General features: G+C 38.1%; 2 protein-coding genes across 3 annotated transcripts in view; one reads left to right on the forward strand and one right to left on the reverse strand.

The window, feature by feature from the left end:
• rdh10a (retinol dehydrogenase 10a) overlaps nucleotides 1-13,690 on the forward strand; it is a 32,680-nt gene extending 18,990 nt beyond the window's left edge. The window contains exon 7 of the transcript XR_006923678.1: nucleotides 13,634-13,690. The gene's annotated coding sequence lies outside the window, so the exon portion shown is untranslated. The remainder of the gene's footprint in view (nucleotides 1-13,633) is intronic.
• stau2 (staufen double-stranded RNA binding protein 2) overlaps nucleotides 1,163-19,864 on the reverse strand; it is an 89,928-nt gene continuing 71,226 nt past the window's right edge. For both annotated transcript variants that reach the window (XM_046833527.1, XM_046833526.1), the window contains exons 14-15: nucleotides 5,702-5,790; nucleotides 1,163-2,530 (exon numbers count right to left, since the gene is read on the reverse strand). In XM_046833527.1, the coding sequence (XP_046689483.1) occupies nucleotides 2,455-2,530; nucleotides 5,702-5,790 (165 nt within the window). In that variant the 3' untranslated portion in view covers nucleotides 1,163-2,454. The remainder of the gene's footprint in view (nucleotides 2,531-5,701; nucleotides 5,791-19,864) is intronic.

Here is a 19,864-nt window from a genome sequence, read left to right on the forward strand (position 1 = left end):
CTGCTGAACTTCCTAAAATGGAATCAGTGTGATACTCAATAAACTCCTGACGTATTGCATCATAAAAGATAAGAGCCAATCATGTTCCAAATATGCAAATGAAGATCTTAATGTTACAATTTTGTACAAAGAGAAAGGAGTGTCCACATAATATCAATTTCTTAATGTCAGACTTTTTAATCGTTTCTAATTTTTAAACGATTTCCTAGAAAGCTATTATTAGTTTTTCTCAATTGATAAATGCAAATGACTTTTTCATGGACAATTTTCTTTTTGTCTGTATTCATAATTGTAATAAACTGTAATAAACGGATCACCCTCTGAGCTTGGACGCTTAGTCTGGATGTGCCTAAAAAGATTCCCTTTGCCAAAAGGCCTGAAACTTTTCAAGAACAACATTTCAGGGAGAAAGAAGCACTCGGAAGATAAAAACAGTGAACTCTGTGACAAAAATGTGACAGCCTATAAATAAACAGAATTCTTGGTTTCCTTTCTGCTGATCATGGTTTATAAATCCACTGGCAGAGCTTTCGTTTACAATCCGCAAGTTTACGTTTGCCGTTCCGGTATAAACTTTTCATGGAGGGTGGGGCTTAACCGCGCATTACTCTCATTGGCTAGTGAGATTTGGATCGACTGCTCTAAGATGTGGAAACTTCAGCGAGGTTTGGAGAAAGTTTCTCTGTATAATTATAGTGTTTGCACTTTGTAGTGGAAATTCTACGAAGCTGTTTTTTAAGCAGTTTATTAACGGAATACCGAAATACAGATTTCCCAAACGTTAAAAAGTCAATGTAAACTAATATATGAACTAATTGAGGACAGTAGTAAGTCATTTCAACTGCAAATTATGAACACTAAATAAAACGATATGGAGAAACGCATCCAAAATTCGAAAATCTCACAATCTCAGTCAATTAGTGTTAAGCGCTATTAAGCCCCACCCCCACTAGAAGTTTCTTTTAAAAAATTGACAATTGAAAACTGTGTCAAATTTGCGGAGTGTAAACGAAACCAGGTTACTTTTTTTGCACAGAATTCAGTTTTTCAATTAGAAGTTAAAATTTCTAGTCATATACCGTATGTCCTTTGCGGCTCGAAGCAAATTGTGTCCAATGCTTCAGGCGCAATCGTAAATGCGAATAAAAACACACACGCATCGTTTCAACACAAACTGATGTGATTTTACTGCATATCTTTTAACTTAAAATTGAAACACAGAAAGGAAAACTTCAAGTAATTGAGCTGTTTCGTAGGAGAAGCTAATGCAGGCTCTCTTTGCTAACCTTCTCCACAATGCAGTTATTAAAAGCACTCAGTTGATGCATTACGTCGATACAACACACAGCGTTTAGGGTGAAGGTGTGCTGGGAGAAAAAAACCCCAGCAGAAACAGAATTAGCACAGGACGACCGTTACATTGTTACACTTTTAGCAAATCCACCTTAGATCTTGCACAGGACGCAATTTTATACGATGAAGAGTGGGTGGGGTTAGGATGTAGGCGGGGTAATGGTGTGGGTTGGAGTTATAGTGTGGGCGGTGTTATGGTGTGGCCAGTTATATCGTTAAAAAGCAGATGAGAAAAAATTTAAAATAGTCGGGCGTGGTTAATGGACAAAAAAAAAAATCAGAACAAAGAGGTGGAGTTTAGAATGCAAAGGCGGAGCTAACAAATGTTGTATAAAATCGCATTGCTCATGAAACACTGAGTTTAGGTGAATGTAGTGGACTTGCTTTATTTACAATAACACAGAACACATCCCCATGGACCTCTCAGCTAATTCTGTCTCTGGCTTTGAATTTGTTCACTTGTTTGGTTTATTTTTTCTTTTTATTTCTCCTTCGCGTGATATTTGTACATATCCGTACAGATACATGAACATCAGCATACACGCTAAGCTGGGTGATTATATATGAAGACAACAACTACAACTTTTACAGCACTGCCATCGTCTGTTAATCTTCACACACTCAAGCACTGCTATTAAGAAAATAATATAAGGTACGTAATCGCCCCCCCCCCCCCCCCCCCCCAACACACCCCTTACAGAACTTTCTTTACGCTTCATTTAATTCCATGGCATGATACACACCTGCTTTATCCATAAGAGACTAAATAATTAAATTAAAATAAAACATCTATTGATCAGGGAACGGTGAAATACTTAAATTTCCCTGAAAGTCAACACAGTACCATGCATTAACTCATTATAACGTTAGTTCTTCTTTTTTTTTTCCCCCCAAATGATTTTCTTTCTTTTTTTCTTTTTTTTTTAACAATAATTAGAGATTTAATTATTTTTCCATAATAACTAAAGGTTAAGATAGTGTTGTCTTCACATAGACTGAGAGCGAGTGTGTGTTGTTCTACGCCGTGTTGTTGAGACACATCCACCCTGGTGCGTTTCGACGTTCCGAAGCGATCCGGCGGCGTTCGCTGAGAATCGGTTTCTACGCGACAGCGTTCGGATCTGCGCAGTCCTGAGAGCCTGAGTTAGACTGTTTCGCGTCTGGATGCTTCATTGGTCTGTAAAACACACAAACACACACATCGTTCTTTAGTAATGACTCCACCAACATGAGGTACAGTGCAGCCGGAAAGTTTTCACTTCTCTTTTTCCACATTTTGTTATGTTACAGCTTTACTCCAAAGTAGATTAAATTCATTATTTTTCTCACAATTCTACAAACAATACCCCATAATAACAACATGAAAGAAGTGTGTTTAAAATCTTTGCAAATTTATTAAAAATAATCAATGAAAAAAATCACATGTACATAAGTATACACAGCCTTTGCTCAATACTTTGTTGAAGCACATCAGGTCTTTTGAAGTATGGTGCTACAAGCTTGGCATTTTCAGGCAGTTTCTCCAATTCTTCTTTGCAGAACCTCTCAGGTTGGATGGGGAGCGTCGGCGTACAGCTATTTTCAGATCTCTATAAAGATGTAAAATCGGGTTTCAAATCTGGGCTCTGGCTGGGCCACTTGAGAACATTCACAGAGTCGTCCGGCAGCCACTCCTTTGTTATCTTGGCTGTGTACTTAGTGTCGTCGTTCTGTTGGAAGATGAACCGTTAACCCAGTCTGAGGTCCAGAGCGCTCTGAAACAGGTTTTCATCAAGGATGTACAAGGATGTACTCTGTACATTGCTGCATTCATCTTTCAGTCCATCCTGACTAGTCTACTAGTTCCTGCCACTGAAAAACATCCCCACAGCATGATGCTGCCACCACCATGCTTCACTGTACTGATGGAATTGGCCAAGTGATGAGCGGTGCTTGGTTTCCTCTAGACATAACGCTAGGCATTCGGGCCACCAAAAATCTGGTGCTCCAGGCGGACTGTAATGTGCCTTTTACTGAGGAGTATCTTCCGTCTGGTCACTCTACCATACAGGCCTGATTGTTGGAATGCTGTAGAGATGCTTGTTCTTCTGGAAGGTTCTCCTCTCTCCACAGATAAACGCTCAAGCTCTTTCAGAGTGACCATCGGGTTCTTGGTCAGGACTAAAGCCCTTCTTTCCCGATAGTTCAGTTTGGAAGAGTCTTGGTGGTTCCTAACTTTTTTCTATTAACGGATGATTGAGGCCACTGTGCTCATTTGGACCTTCAATGCAGAAATTTTTCTGTGCCACAATATAATCCTGTCTCGGTGGTCTACAGACAATTCCTCTGACTTCTTGGTTTGGTTTGTGCTCTAACATGCACTGGTAACTGTGGGACCTTGTATAGACAGGTGTGTGCCTTCCAATCATGTCCAATCAACTGAATTTACCAAAGGTGGACTTCAATCAAGTTGTAGAAACATCTATAAGATGATCAGTGGAAACAGGATGCACCTGAGCTCAATTTTGAGTGTCATGGCAAAGGCTGTAAAGGGGACTACTTTTACATTAAACAGGAACTACTTTTACATTGTTATTATGGGGTATTGTTTGTAGAATTTGGAGGAAAATAATGAATTTAATCCTTTTTGCAATAAGGCTGTAACATAACAAAATGTGGAAAAAGTGAAGTGCTGTAAATACTTTACGGATGCACTGTAGCTCCTGTCATCCGTGAGCAATCATATAAAATGAAGGCGGAGTCACTGAGTTATGCTGCAATTCAATACCATTTGTCAGTCTTAACATTACATCACAATGCTGCTGAATACTGGATTCTGATTGGTCAAAATGTGTTAATTAATTTCATATACCAGTAACGCTGTTACAGAGTGGATCTGACAGCAAGTAATATAATTGCTTTCTGAAGAGAGAATTTTTTTTTTTGGAAGGGATATCCAGTGTCAGTGATTTGTGACAGAAATAGAATTGGACTGTAAAACTGTTCTAACAACCGCATTCATAGGTGTGTAATTATAAATGGATAAAAAGTACTGCATTTATTCATACAATTAAAACAATTTATCGATGTCAGCAAATGGTTTGAGACTTGCCGTTATGGGAAAATGGTCAACGTTAGGATGAGTGCGGATCGATTTATTTATTGATTTACTGTTTGCTTACAAGAGAGATTTTCAATTGAATGCTATTGTACTTTAATTCATTTGCTGCTTTCAACTCATATTAGTGATAAGTTGAAATATTAAAACTTTACTCGACCACATTCGGAGCCACATATGAAAACTACATCCAAATGGTGCAAAGGAGTGCATGCTAAGTGCTGAACGAATGGCCGGTAGAAACAGTTGCTAAGCAGTCACAAGAGGGTCAATTAAAATAGGATGAGGCTTAGGATTCGTTTTTATTCCAGTGTGTTTTAGTGCTAACGCTGATGGACAGTGTCTAGGATTAGAGGACGCAGCCCTGATTGAAGGGTGACTGTCTGGAACGAGGACAGAGCTAGTTTGGGGCATAGCTCTAAATACGGATACTGCCCTTATAGGAGAAACAACCTTGACTGAAGGTATGGTCCTTACATTTGAAAGATCCCTGATTAGAGACACAGCCTTCATCTTTACAGAAAACAAAGCATGGCTCTGAGCCTTTATGGGGATGCAGCCCATGCAGTGGAATTGGCCCTCAATGGGAATGAAGTTGGAATGAGGTTAGAAATGTGTGTGTGTGTGTGTGTGTGTGTGTGTGTGCGTGTGTGTGTGTGTGTGTGTAAAAAGTGGAAAAGGGAGATCGGATAAAGAGAGAATTATAGGGGGTGGGGGTCTGTGGATGCAATCATTTCTAAGCAAAATATTTGTGTGGTATGGATGATTAGTTATAAAATATACCATGTTATTCGTCATTGGTAAACAATCGAGGTCAGGGATTAGTCAATAGAAATAATGGTGATCAGTGATTGGCCAGTGGGAACACAAGTAAACAGCAATTGATCAATGGAAGCAATGGTGATCAGTGATTGATAATTATTACCAATGGTGCTCAGGGATTAGTCCTTTAGGATCAATGGTGATCACTGATTGGAAGTTGGGAACAATGGTGATCAGCGACTGGTAGTGAAAAACAATGGTGTTTAGCGCTTGGTCACTGGGAGCAATGGTGAGTAGTGATTGATAGTTATTACTAATAGTGCTCAGTGATTGGTTATTGGGATCAAGAGTAAATAGTGATTAGTAGTTGTAAACAATGGTAATCAGTGATTATCACTTAATTTGTTAATTACAACCAAATCACTGATCACAATTGATCCCAAAGACCAAAGTCGCTATACTGGCAAAACTGGTGTGAGACACACTTACATTTCACAGGAGCCATTCTCCACCTTGACCCCTCCATCCACCGGGTCGAGTCCCTGTTCTGAAAGCTGCTTCAAGGCACTCAGAGCCGCCTGCAGATAGAGAAGACGGGTGAGATACAACTCCATCAGCCATCTCTCAAACAGCAGCAGCAGCAGCGCCACAAGACAAATTAAAGATAGACTGAAGGACAGATGGATAGATATACTGACAGACAGATGGATGGATAGAGAAGGATGGATGGATATACAGACAGACAGGGTGCAGAGAGATTAAAAAAATATATAGCTCTCATGCTTATAAAATCGGTAGGCTTGAACTGAGTGTGTGTGTATGTGTGTGTGTTCAGATCCACCTGGCTGCAACTTGATGCTCTAACGCTGCCAATGAGGACCAGATGTGCAGCAGAACATAAATCTAACAACACACTGAGCCTCCCAACACACACACACACACACACACACACACACACTCACACACACACAGATGTGGGTGAAACTGTCTCACCTACCAGTACATACGCTGCAAGTCCTAAAACATGTACATGCACACGCACACACACACGCACACACACACACACACACACACACACACACACACACACAGACACACACAACAAACAAGACAGACAAATGGACAGACAGAGACAGATTGACCAAAACTGACCTGCAATGTCTTACTGTCTCTTTAAATGTAAATATTAAACACAGCCCAAATGTCCCAACATCTTGCCTGTGTCTAAAATGGTGCTTGACACGCTATTCCCTATGAACGCCAAAATACATTATCGGGACTCTGTTCCTTTTAAAGGTAACTTGTATGGACACCACCCTGATGCATTGTGGGATTACATGAGTGTACTGGATATTCTCCACTAGGCCTTCGGACATGTCTACGAAAAGGCAATTCTCTCGCAAAACTAGTGCAACCTACTCTGAACAGAGTGCAATCTGATTGGTTGAAGTGACTTGCCTTAAGGTACTGATTAACACAAACAGGCTATGCCTAAATATTCTTTAGATCAAACTTATTTCATATATTTTGTTCTATATTTAACAACTTTGTATGTAATGCGAAGTAATAATAAAAAACTACGAATGGCTGATGTTCAACAAGGAATGCTACACTACACCACACGTTCAATTTGGGATGTCACCACCCTACAAACCCAGAGGTACTAGATAATCAAATATATCAAGCAAAAAAAAATGTGCACAAACTCGCGATCTCATACGGTGCACAAATGAACAAAAACAAAGACAATGTTTGTTAACATGCTTTCTTCATTTTGAACTGCCTGGTCGGGGTGGTTTAAATTAGACTACATGCTTGCATATATATATATATATATATATATATATATATATATATATATATATATATATATATATATATATATATATTTGGAAATACAGTTGGGCAATAATTCGCTAGAAAATTTCACAAGCTACTACAAAAAATTATAGTAAAAGTTATTATAGTTTAAAAATGTTCTGGTTAAGGTCATGACCACTGTGGTTTAAATCCTAATATAGACACTAGAAGCATTCAACAAATACAGATAAAGAAAGTGTCACTGCATGATAGAACATAGAACACCCCAAGAAAGTTATAGCTACATTCAGAAACACTTACACAGGGCCAATGTTTTTTAAACACACACACACACACACACACACACACCCCAAATGCATGGACTTAACCTTATCTATCTGTAAGATCTGTGTAAATAATGAGAGCTTATCTACACAGGAACATGCGGTCCAGTTACAGTGTGTGTGCATTCCCAGGATCTGTTCTAAATCACACTTAAATTGAATTTTGTTTGTGATTGATGAGGAGAGTGTGTAGGTCAGAAAAGGAGGAGCTTTTTAGCAAAGAATTTTTCAATACGGCAGGGGGAAAAAAACCCCAGAAAATCAGAGCAGCTATGATTTATTATCAGGGTTCTCCCATAACGTAAGAAATTATGCCTAGTTAGCATTCTTACTAGAACAAGAGCTATCTTAGGAATCATGATTAGTCAGTGGTTTTGATGGAATGTTGGCAATTTGCAAGCTTCAGCTCAAATAACAGAATCTATGTTTAGTCGTATTCTTACTAGAACGGAAACCAATTTAGGGCTCCGTCCCTAACAGTAATTTCTGTACAGTTAGTGTCTTTTGCAAATCACCCCAACACCAAATCAAGCCAAATGGCACCAAATGAGTTCTACCGAGAGAGATCATGGTTATGTTAGAGTGTGTGATTGATTAACTGTCTGTATACCAATAATGCACTGTGTAGTCCTGGTATGCTGTGCTTAAAAGTTGTTGCGCTGCACATTTTATTCAAGTTCTAGCACACAATTTGGGTATAAATAGTGCAACTATTTGAGACACAACCTGTACCTGCCATATTCACTCAACTGGCTGTTGCGATTGCTTTTCTTCAGCTAGCTTTCATAATCATTTCCAGAATGTGTTTTTTCTGAATACGGAGACCAGACATGTAAAAACTTTCAGCTCAAGGCATGCTGGGAAAATCTCTTTCTCTCTCTCTATCATGACTAATAAAGTGCCATTAAAGCACTGATTACAGATGTGTGTGTGCGATTAGAGTTTCTGGGTAAATAATCAGCTTCTACAAATGCAGATAAGCTGCAGGCCTCAGGAAAAGAAAGAAAAAGAGAAAAAAAAAAGAAAGAAAGACAGGAGGACACAATCGGCATCCATCAGCGTAAGATAAACACGCCGTTATCTTTCCTAATTGTCGTCAGCCGCATCGTTATTTTTTCTAATGAGATGGAGTGAGGATGGCTGAGACATCGACCCTCAGAACCGTGTTTATTTTAGAGCGACAACCTGGAAGTGGTTCGTCTCAGTCACAGAGACATCAGACGAGTTAGCTGAGACGCTAAATGGCGCTAACGCAGATAACACACACACCACCTCTCAGCACACGCACATTAAGCTGCAGAATGGATGTTTCCAGGCTAAAGACACTAGCCCGGATTTCATTCATCACCTTGCCGCTGAGTTCAAAGGCCAGCGGGGGGTGGGTGTGGGTGGTGGTGGGGTTGCAGGACGGATGGGGAATGTGACATCAGGCTGAATATGTAAATATGCGAGAGCGCACTAAAAGGCTGTGTTGGAAGAAGGACGGAGAGAGTGTGTCAGAGGACAGAGACGCCTCATTTTTCTCATGTGCTTTAATGGCCTCCCTGATTGCACCCTCATCTTGGCTAAACAGTGGCGATTCCTCCCAGAGGAACATGGAACCCTTCAAAATGGATACTTTATCTGACACACATACATGTACAAAAACAACAAAAAAAAGTGTGTGAGACCAGAACTTTTCTAACCACTACTGAGCAATATCTCTTTTGAATTCCTACAAACCACTGTGGTTACATTTTATACCCTCAAGTCAGAAGACAGTAAATACACTAAATGCAAACTTGTACAATACTGAACAGTTTTACCAAACAAGCGTTATAGTAAAGACGGTTACCACAAACTAGCCTTAAAGCAATCAGTTTTACCATAAACTAGCAATAAAAATTTTTACCACAAGGTAGTGTTAAACAGTTTTACCTCAAACAAGTGTTATAGTACAGTTTTACCTCAAATTAGCCTTTCAGTAAACATTTTTTTTACAAACTACCATTATTGTAATTTTTTTTTTCTTTTTACCACAAACTAGTATTATAGTAAACAGTTTTGCCTCAAACTAGTGTTATAGTAAACAGTTTTACCTCAAACTAGTGTTATAGTAAAGTGTATTACCACAAACTTGTGTTATAGTAAACAGTTTTACCTTAAACTAGTGTTGTAGGAAACAGTTTTACCTCAAATTAGTGTTATAGTAAACAGTTTTGCCTCAAACTAGTGTTATAGTAAACAGTTTTAACTCAAACTAGTGTTATAGTAAACAGTTTTACCTCAAACTAGTATTATAGTAAACAGTTTTAACTCAAACTAGTGTTATAGTAAACAGTTTTACCTCAAACTAGTATTATAGTAAACAGTTTTAACTCAAACTAGTGTTATAGTAAACAGTTTTAACTCAAACCAGTGTTATAGTAAACAGTTTTAACTCAAACTAGTGTTATAGTAAACAGTTTTAACTCAAACTAGTGTTATAGTAAATAGTTTAAACTCAAACTAGTGTTATAGTAAAATGTTTTAACTCAAACTAGTGTTATAGTAAAATGTTTTAACTCAAACTAGTGTTATAGTAAAATGTTTTACCAAAAACTAGTGTTATAGTAAACAGTTTTACCTCAAATTAGTGTTATAGTAAACATTTACTTATACTAACTACTTTGTCCTCTAAAAATCCTGTCTAGCTTATGCACTTGAAAGGCCTTGTCCTTTAATGTTCATGTATTATACATAAAGGTGCAGGTGGTCATGAGCTCAGTGAACATTGTCTCAAACCAGATGCTCTTTCAAAAGTCTTGTTAGTGAGAATCTTATTGAGGAACTGTTCTATCAAGCAGTAGCATTTGGGACAGAGCCATAGGTTTGAATGTCAGGGATTTTCCCACCACTCAGTAGAAACTGGGATGAGCGAGGGAATTAATTTAATAATGCTCGACCTTTAAAATAATCTAGAATGCTGTGTGTGTGTCGTCCATATTATTCAACCTGATCACTTGCTGTTTGGATAGAGCACAAGCCCTGTGTGTGTGTGTCTGTTTTTTCCCTCATGATCCAGCAGAGTTTCCCACCACTGTGAGGCTCCGTCCCAATCCAAGAGAATCAGTGTCGGCTCCCTGCTGCCCTTTGATCGCCAAGTCCATCATTTGTTTTGCTTGCCACCTCATCGTTATTAGGACACAGCCCATTTAGTCTTCCATTAAGCACCGGTGACACTCAGCATCTTTGGCACGGCTATAAACAGACTTACGGGCTGCAATGCAATTAAACACTCTGCAGGTGTGTGTGCGCACACACACACACAATCTCTCTCTCTTTTTCTCGCTCACTCTTACTGACTCATACACACACACACACACACACACACACACACACACACACACACACACACACACACACACACACTGAGAAGCGGGTCTTTTCCCAGCACATTCTGGGCGGTGATACTGTCCAAACCACAGGCTGAATGGAAAATCACATCTTCGTTTTTCTTATTACACAACGTTGGCTGCATCAGAGGAAACCTAACACAACTGATGATGTCACAGTGTCCGCAGTTCTCCTGGGCAACTGTACATAAAGCTAAATCTGTCATCTAAAATCCATCGAAAATATAACAGAAAAAGTTTTTTTTAAAGGGATTTTACTTTAGAGCTTTATATGTTAATATAATATATGTTACTTATTATGTATTAATTACTGTCACCAGGAAATGAGGCTAGCGCAGGTAACAATCTTGCATCTCCTGAGAAAGCAGCACATACTACTAAAGCCTGATGACGGCTCTATCACCTCTACCTTCATGTCAGAGAAAATGCTGTTTTAATTACGTATCCAATGTTACAGCTACGATCCCCACATGCTTACAGTGCATTATGGGTAATACACAGCCTTTGGAAATAAAGCTGTTGGTGCTCGAACATACAACAGTCTCCATAGGGAAGTCTTAGTAGTACTTATTCAAATTGTTTTTTTTTTTTATATATATATATTTGGAACAGGGCCTCAAAAAAATCCCTCTAATATGAAAAGTAAGTGAATGTAAATTAGGACAGGCCCTTAACATGGCTGGTTCACAAAAACAAAAGACTAAATAACTCAAATGATTTTTAGCATTTAAAACAGGGCCTTCGAACAACTTTCACTTGAATCCAAACATTTGTAAATTGAGATTAATATCTCACTATCTGAAAATAAATTTTAGACAGCACCTTAACCTGGTGGATATTCTAGTAGGGACCCTAACTGGACATGAAATCAAGACGAGGTCTTAAAATGCTCTAGTAATAACCCTAGCATGCCGGATCTTTGAATTTTGGACAGCACCCTAAATCTATGGCGTTTTGTGTTGCGAGTGGGCAAAGTTAGCTGCACGTGCTGTAAGTGAACTTTACGTCTGCGAAGGGTCAGTGCAGCTGCAGCGCACGAGCTCGGCTTCAAACGAGCCGCTCATCAGAGACAGGACATTCCAGAGCGCTCGGCTCAACAAGCTGTGAAATCACACTGATGGAGGGAGGGAGGTAGCCGATAGGAGGGAGCCGTGGAATTTCAGGTCCAGCTCGCTCACACACCTCCCTTTCTCTTTCTTTCTCTCCACACAGGTGTGAGGAAAGACAAAGTGTCAACAAGGTATGATCGGTGAAAACTGCACGTTTAATGATTGCCTTTTCAATAAGACAACTGAGATGTTAAGAAGTTTTGCTGACTTTCAAAGTCCAGGTTGCCAAGTCTTGGTAAAAAATGTCAACCTATTAGGAAAGGCATTAAATTAGCTCCAAAGGTTTAGACATTAAAAAAAGGAGAAATATTTTTTTTCTTTGCAATGGCACACGGGTTCACTGTGGTATGCACGCATTTCTCATTTGCAACATCTGCGATATTCCATTATCACCTGGCTATCGACTGCTATCCACTCTAAAAATCTCCTTTTTCTTCTTTCCCAGTCTTTAAATTACATCTTACAACAGAAATTGTTCTGTACGTCGCAGGTTCACTGTCCACGCTTAAATGTTACCTAATTGTTGCTTTAAAAACTGAATTCAATTCGACATAAATGCTTTTTCTACCTGTAACTAATCAAAATTACAAATTTAACAAAATCGTCCACTGCTGAAATGTTTTTCGCCGTATGTTTATTCACATATCGACACCAGCCAAACGCAGTTGATGTGGGCGGGCAAAATGTGAATGCTTTGTTTTTTTACAGAGCGACTTTTAACAGCATTCCTATCTGAAGAGCCTTTCTGAAGCCTCCAAAATGCATTCGGTGGAAGAATAAATCAGGCTTTATTATCAATTACCTGCCTTTTCCATGCTACCAATTAACATGGAAAAGCAGCTCATCATACCTTTACTGACGTATGGAAACTGGAACCAGTGTCCCTTATAATTGAATATAAGATATATAATGTATAACTTAATTTCCCTGTCTTGCTAAAACCATAGCAGAAATGAAATTCACATGAACAAAAAAAAACAACAGATTTTGGGAGCTACCAGCGCAGCCTGAAGGCTAAACAAACGTGAGCTAACGTAGCTACTGTTATATAAGACTTGTATATCAAATCTGGTAGTAAAATCATATATGGGTTTCACTTTCAACATAAATGACATATAAAATCTGGCATTCATATTTGAATCATTCAGAAATCATGAAAACGGTATGAAACTGTAAAGGTCTGCTCTGTACACACATCAGGGGTGTGTCCGAATATCCGGCTCCTGCAGGTTGAATAATACCTGTAATGAGTGTGCTCTGATTACAGCCCCAGGCTAACAGGTTGATAGAGTCTCATCAAGTCTCAGTTTATTACTCATGCAAATGCAGGAAGTGATTAGAGTGATTACACGCCCACGTTGCACCGCCACGTGGCCGCTGGGTCAAAGCCCCGCCCACTAAGCATGATAGCACAGGTGTGATTTGCATGCATACAGCGTTTTATCTGAGGGTCAGACCTTTCCTCCTCTCGGAGTGTATGGTGTATTCAGGGTTTCTTGCTCTTACATACACACACACTCTCACGCGTTCCACCCACAGCTTTCCACCTCGCACAATGTAATCTTTCTGTATGGCAGTGTGTGTATGTGTGAGACACTGATCCCCGAGGGCTGAGGGGGAATCCTTATGACATTTATCCTGCATAGAATTGAACATGCAAATGTCCCTATCTGACTCTCTCACATATCACAATCACTCAATGACTTATACATCATACATTCAAACTGGAGCAGCAAGCTGCAGGGGGGAACTGCAAGCAACATACTCTAATCTGTAGGTATGCTGGCAAAAGAAAGAGAGAGAGAGAGAGAGAGAGAGAGAGAGAGAGAGAGAGAGAGAGAGAGAGAGAGACAGAAAGAGCAAAAAAATTTAAGAAAAAGTCAATAAAATAGTATAAAATAGCTGATAATTAATTAATAATAAATTAAACACTATCTTTAGAGAAACATTAAGTGCAAAAAGAAAGTACAAAAACAGAAAGAAAGAAAGAAAGAAAGAAAGAAAGAAAGAAAGAAAGAAAGAAACAAGCAAACAAAAAGAAAGAAAAACCAAAGATGTCCAGTAAAGAAGTAGCAAAATTTATGAAAAAAATAAATAAATAAAACAAATAGTTTTCACCCCAAATTTACAAATCACTTATTCTAAATTTTATATAAATTGTATTATATATTTGATTACTTGAAAAATATAAAGGTATTAAATCAACAAAACTTATTTATATAAATGAGACAATTGGGACTAAATGTATAGTTTTTACGTTTAAAACATGGAGATGGAGAAAAGTCTGTTGCAGTCTCTCTGTCTCTTTTTCTCAGTAAATGAACCATACTGTTCTTCTGCGCGCGTGTGTGTGTGAGTGTGTGTAATTTATGACTTCCTTAACATTGTGTTTTTCCCCCTCCATTGGGAATAATTTTTGTGACCTTAAATTCCATCAGCAGGTAAAAAAATCTGCCATTTGGATTATTGAACAGATGCTCTGTGTAAACTTAGCTTACAGTGGAAGACAGAGACACAGCAAGACAGATAAACGAACATAAATAATCACACACCGAGAGGTCACTGTACACGATTGAAGGATGTATGTGTGTGTGTGTGTGTGTGTGTGTGTGTGTGTGTGTGTGTGTGTGTGTGTGTGTGTGTGTGTGTGCCCCACAGGTAAGCGTTTACAGTAACTGGACACTATGTGCAGTCAGACAGCGTTTTACACTCCTCCGCTTTTGTACTCAATACATTACAGACAGGAAGTGGCAATTACATGCTCAGATTCCCACAGCAACAATCAGTTCGATCAACATTTTCTACTCTACATAGCAACAATCTTCTAACTGTACAGTGCTGTATGGCAGACAAAAGCGTGAACATTTGTCTGTTTTAATCCCTATGAATCCTAAAATACTGTGCATTAACCAACACTATGGAGGAAATGGTGAATGTAGAAAATTCATGTAGAATTTCCAGCTCAAAGTCCCAAATGCAGCATTGGGATGATGAGCCATTTTTCTGCAAAAAGGTCAGCAAAACCAAGCTTGACTTGACTTGACTGGACTGGACTGGACTGACTGGACTGGACTTGACAGACAGACAGACAGACAGACAGACAGACAGACAGACAGACAGACAGACAGACAGACAGACAGACAGACAGACAGACAGACAGACAAAGAAAGAAAGAAAGAAAGAGCAAAACTATAAAAGGAGAAATATACTTACAAAATAAAAAAAAGAGAAAGAAGTAAAACATTTTTATTTTAAGCTTCAAACCACACTTTACACCAAATTACATATAGAGCATGGGTTTTCAACTGTGGGTCTGTGGCGGTACTGCAGGGGGTCTGCTAAACAATGTAGAATCACAAATTATTTTTTGTAAAAAATAAAAAACTAGTAAAAACATCAAAGATAAAATATTTAATTTTACAAATATTCTTATTTTTACATTAAACTCTATTAAACTTAAAACTGATGTTCATGTAAATGTATAATAGTCCACCTGATAGGAAATTGAATATTAAGTTCTTTAAAAATTAAAGCTGAAGTTCATGTAAATGTATAATAGTCCACCTGATAGGAAATTGAATGAAACTGCAAATCTATCAAAATAAAAAACTACTGTGAACAACTAAATAAATTGTGATTTTAATTGCAAAATATATGTTTATGTATATGTTATGATGCATAAATCTTTTTGAAAGATTCAGAAATATATGAAAATATATAGACAATGATGCATGGTCAACAACAACATAGTTCTAATTGTCTTAATATAACTAGCATAATATGATTAGCTTTTATTAATATCGCTGACTATCTTTTACACATTTTGTATCAAGGACCCTGCCCCATGTTTCTATCGCCTAAGGGATCCTTGACCTGAAAAACTTTAAAGACCCCTGATTTAGGCATTTGGCAGATGCCCTTTTTATTGTACATTTATCTCATTTATGCAACTGAGCAGTTGCAGGTTAAAGGCCTTGCTCAAGAAGCCAGCAGTGGCAGCTTGGTGGAGCTGCGATTTGGACTGAAGTCAAACAACATGTCCACTGTGCTACCTCTTCCTATCATTTCCTTTTACCACTGGGTATGTGTAAACATCATGGCTATTAATAGGTGCTATAATATAACTGTTAAATGAATTATAAACAGATGCATCTGGAAAGAATTCACAGTGCTCCACTTTTTCACAATGTATTATGTTCATATGCAAAGATTTCCAACACATTTATTTTACAATGTCATTATGCGGTATTGCTTGTAGAATTTTGTGGAAAATAATGAGTTTAATCGATTTTGGAATAAGGCTGTAACATTAATTGTGAAAAAAAGCGCTGTGAATACTTTTTGTATGCGGCGTATAATATTTACATAGAGCTCATTCATTGAAAGATTTTTTCATAATTGGAAAGTTTCTCAGATAATAAATTATATATTTTGACTGACAGACAGACAGACAGAAAGAAAGCAAGCAAGCAAGAAAGAAAGAAAGAAAGAAATTACATATTTTGAAATGTTAATGATATGAATATAATGTAAATAAAAAATCAACTTGTGGTTGTAACAGATACGGTATGGCGAGAGAATGTAAAAAAAAAAAAAAACATGATTAGAAACCACACCCACACAATTTGACCTCAGTTAAGAAACTGCTGCCAGTTATCTTTTGACTAAAACAGCTCATTGTGATCATTGTAAATTTTTATGTCGTTTGAAATGACAAAAAGTTCATTTCTGTTTTTAATGTAAACATTTTTTCGTTTATTTTATTACATTTTCCATATGTTCTCATATCACATGAGCATTAAGCCGCTTAACTTCTCATGAGTGCATGCGGTAAAATAACTGAGAAAACTTGCCTAAACGACTGTGTCTAACAAGCAGCTGTTTCTTCACTGAGAACTGAGGACGTTACTCTTATCAGGGTGTATATTAGAAGCATAATACATCAAATAAATCAATGAAATGTAATCGTGTAGCTGAATTCTAGCTTGCATTTAATAAAAAAATTAGCTCAGATACTTCATGATACAATTATGTGACATCTTACCATTAGGCAGGTGCCCAAAGATCAGTCTACAGGGCTTAACATGTGAGAGCACACACACACTTCACACGCCACTTTAAATCCGCATTAACACACTCAAGTTTATGAGCTCCCTCACACAACTTTACAACACTGCAAACAGTCAATAAACACCAGGCGACGGGATTTAACACGCGATTAAGATGCTGTTAATTAGAACTAGAGAGAAGCTGTAAAGCCAAGGAACATGGTGTGGGTGTGTGTGTGTGTGTGTGTGGATGGAGTTAGGGCAGTGAGAGATGGGAGAAGGGCTGCACAGCTGCCCCTAAACGAAAAGAACAGATCGCGGCGGCAGTGCATGCGACTCATCATCATCTCTCTTTTTTTTCCCCTTCCCTCCAGAATTCCTGCGTTTGCTTGCCGTATCAGAGGTCAGAGTGTTAACGGCCTTCTGAGCCTCTCCAAACATTCCCTCACACACTCGCCAATATAAATCACCCCCTGCTCACCGTTTATCAGTCTGTCTGCTGCTCTACATTTTAACCACTTCTTGTGCACAACGCTGACCCATCCACATAGTACATATGCTACATTTATGCCTGTTTTTTTTATCTTATTTTTTTTAAGCATCATTTTATACTGCAGATCACAGACAAGTGCAAGTGATTGCATTTATTTTCTATTAAAATTGTTAGATATAATGTGCTCGGTCTAATAAATAACTTTATATAGCTAGTAGCTTCTATATTAACAAATGGAGCCTTTACTTAGTTACTTACTAAAATTGTGACAAACATTTTTAAATGTTTTTCCACTATGCTTGTCCAAATACAAACAATTTTGTAGCTGGGAATTATTTAGCCAAACCTTACCTGGCTAACTACACAATTATTACATTTCTCAGAATCATGAACCTCACATACACTCATTTCTAGAAATATTACATTAATAAACCTGGATCACACACTAGCTTTGTGGGGACATTAATACATCATGGGTGGGCAAGCACAAACACACAGACACCAACATATCATATACACAAGACAGGAAAAAAAAAAGAATATACACACATTACCAGAATTATGAGATTATGGGAACACAGTTCAAACACCTGCTTTGTGAGGACATTAGTACATCATAGACACACACAAACACAATTTTTTAAATACAAATACACATTTATACAAAACAACTGATTATATTCAGTGGAAATGTAAAAACATTTTAGAACACAGATCACACAAAGTTTTGTGAGTATATTAGTACAATATGGGTGCATAGTATACTATTATAGAGGCCTGAAATGTATAGAAAATATAATTTACACAAACACACATATGGAAAGGTGGACATTATAAGTACGACTGGACATGTTTTCATAAAGACATCTTTTCTAAACAAAATGGCCACCGTTGCAGACAAACACACATTCATTAGAATATAACATTAAAGGGACTCAGTTCACATTCTGGGTGTACAGAGATATTAGTAAAACATGGGCGTATTATTACAGACCTGATTTATATACATAATGATCACATACAAATACACACACACACACACACACACACACACACACACACACACACACACACACAAACACCCACACAAAGGGGCTGTTTGTTTTAACCACAGGAGTGTGTGACACCTCGTCTGTAATCGGTGTTAACCCCGTTTTATGATGTCTGCTTCCTGACGCATGAAATTACATTAACAGATAGACAGAGACACAGAGAGGGAGACATTCTCAGGTTGCCGGATTCATCTTAAAAAAGCGAGACAACCCCGAATGCGGTTTTGTGTGTGTGGTTTAAGAACCGTAAAGAAATCAAATTAAGTGTAAAGGGAATATATCAGCATATGGTTTCTAGACACGGAACAATAACACACTCTATCCTCTCGCTTCTGCATGTGTGAGACCGTAATTACACTCTGACAGGTTTTTGTTGTTGGTTGATTAATGCTAAAAGGCAATTCACTATTAAACAAGCGTCAGGTATCAAGTACAAGCGTCATGTTTAACCCGTGTTGTCACTAAGGCAGACACCCAAGCCTAGAGGAAACTCACCACAACTCTGTCCCATAGGCTTCAGAAAGTGTAACGAACTTTTAACACTACCAAAAAACAGTAGTCAAGTAAACATGAAAAAACATGAGTTTGGGATTTAAAAACAAACACTAGCTAGCACAGACGATTATGTGCTGTATACCATAGTGTACTAGTTAAAATATATAATATAATAAGCAAGGAAAAATATAGTAAAGAAAGTGACGTTAGAAATATGGGGGGCATATTCATAGGAAATAGGACATTATGATAATTCCGATCTCACAGTAGCTTTGTGGGGATAGTCGAGTCACACAAGCACACCTTTGGTAGTAGCTCAGTTGTTAATATGTTGAGTTCTAATCAGAAAGTCGTTAGTACAAATTTCAGCACCACCGAGCTACCAATATTGGGCCCTTGAGCAAGGCCCCCTTCACCCTGATCTGGTCATTGCCATACATTTACATATGCCATAAATGTAAACACCCACAACACACACATTTATGTACAGACACAATGGAATTTATGAGGACACAGATCACACACTGGATTTCTGGCTTTGTGTACTTGCAAAGTGACTAAATAATAGACAAGAAAGTATAAAGAGTGTAATGAAGGCTTTGTTGCTCAGTGGGGATATTAGCATTTTATAAAGACACATGCACGCACACATTATGGGGTCTAAGATCACACACTAGCTTTACATATGCACACAATGTCTACATTATAAAGACACAGGTCCCTCGATAGCTATATGGCTTCGTGTACCAGCTAGATGAATGATGAATGGTTGGTAAGACAAAGCATGAAGCAAGCAAGCAAGCAATTTGTGTGCTGTTCTAATCAGTTTAACAAAGTGAGTACAAGGGAACAAGGACAAAAGTTGAAAAAGAAAAACATTTAGGGTACAGACGATGAGGTTTGAAGGCGAGGTCGCTTTACATGGTTTTCAATTTAA

Source organism: Silurus meridionalis, chromosome 21 (assembly GCF_014805685.1).
Source record: "Silurus meridionalis isolate SWU-2019-XX chromosome 21, ASM1480568v1, whole genome shotgun sequence".
NCBI lineage: Eukaryota > Metazoa > Chordata > Actinopteri > Siluriformes > Siluridae > Silurus > Silurus meridionalis.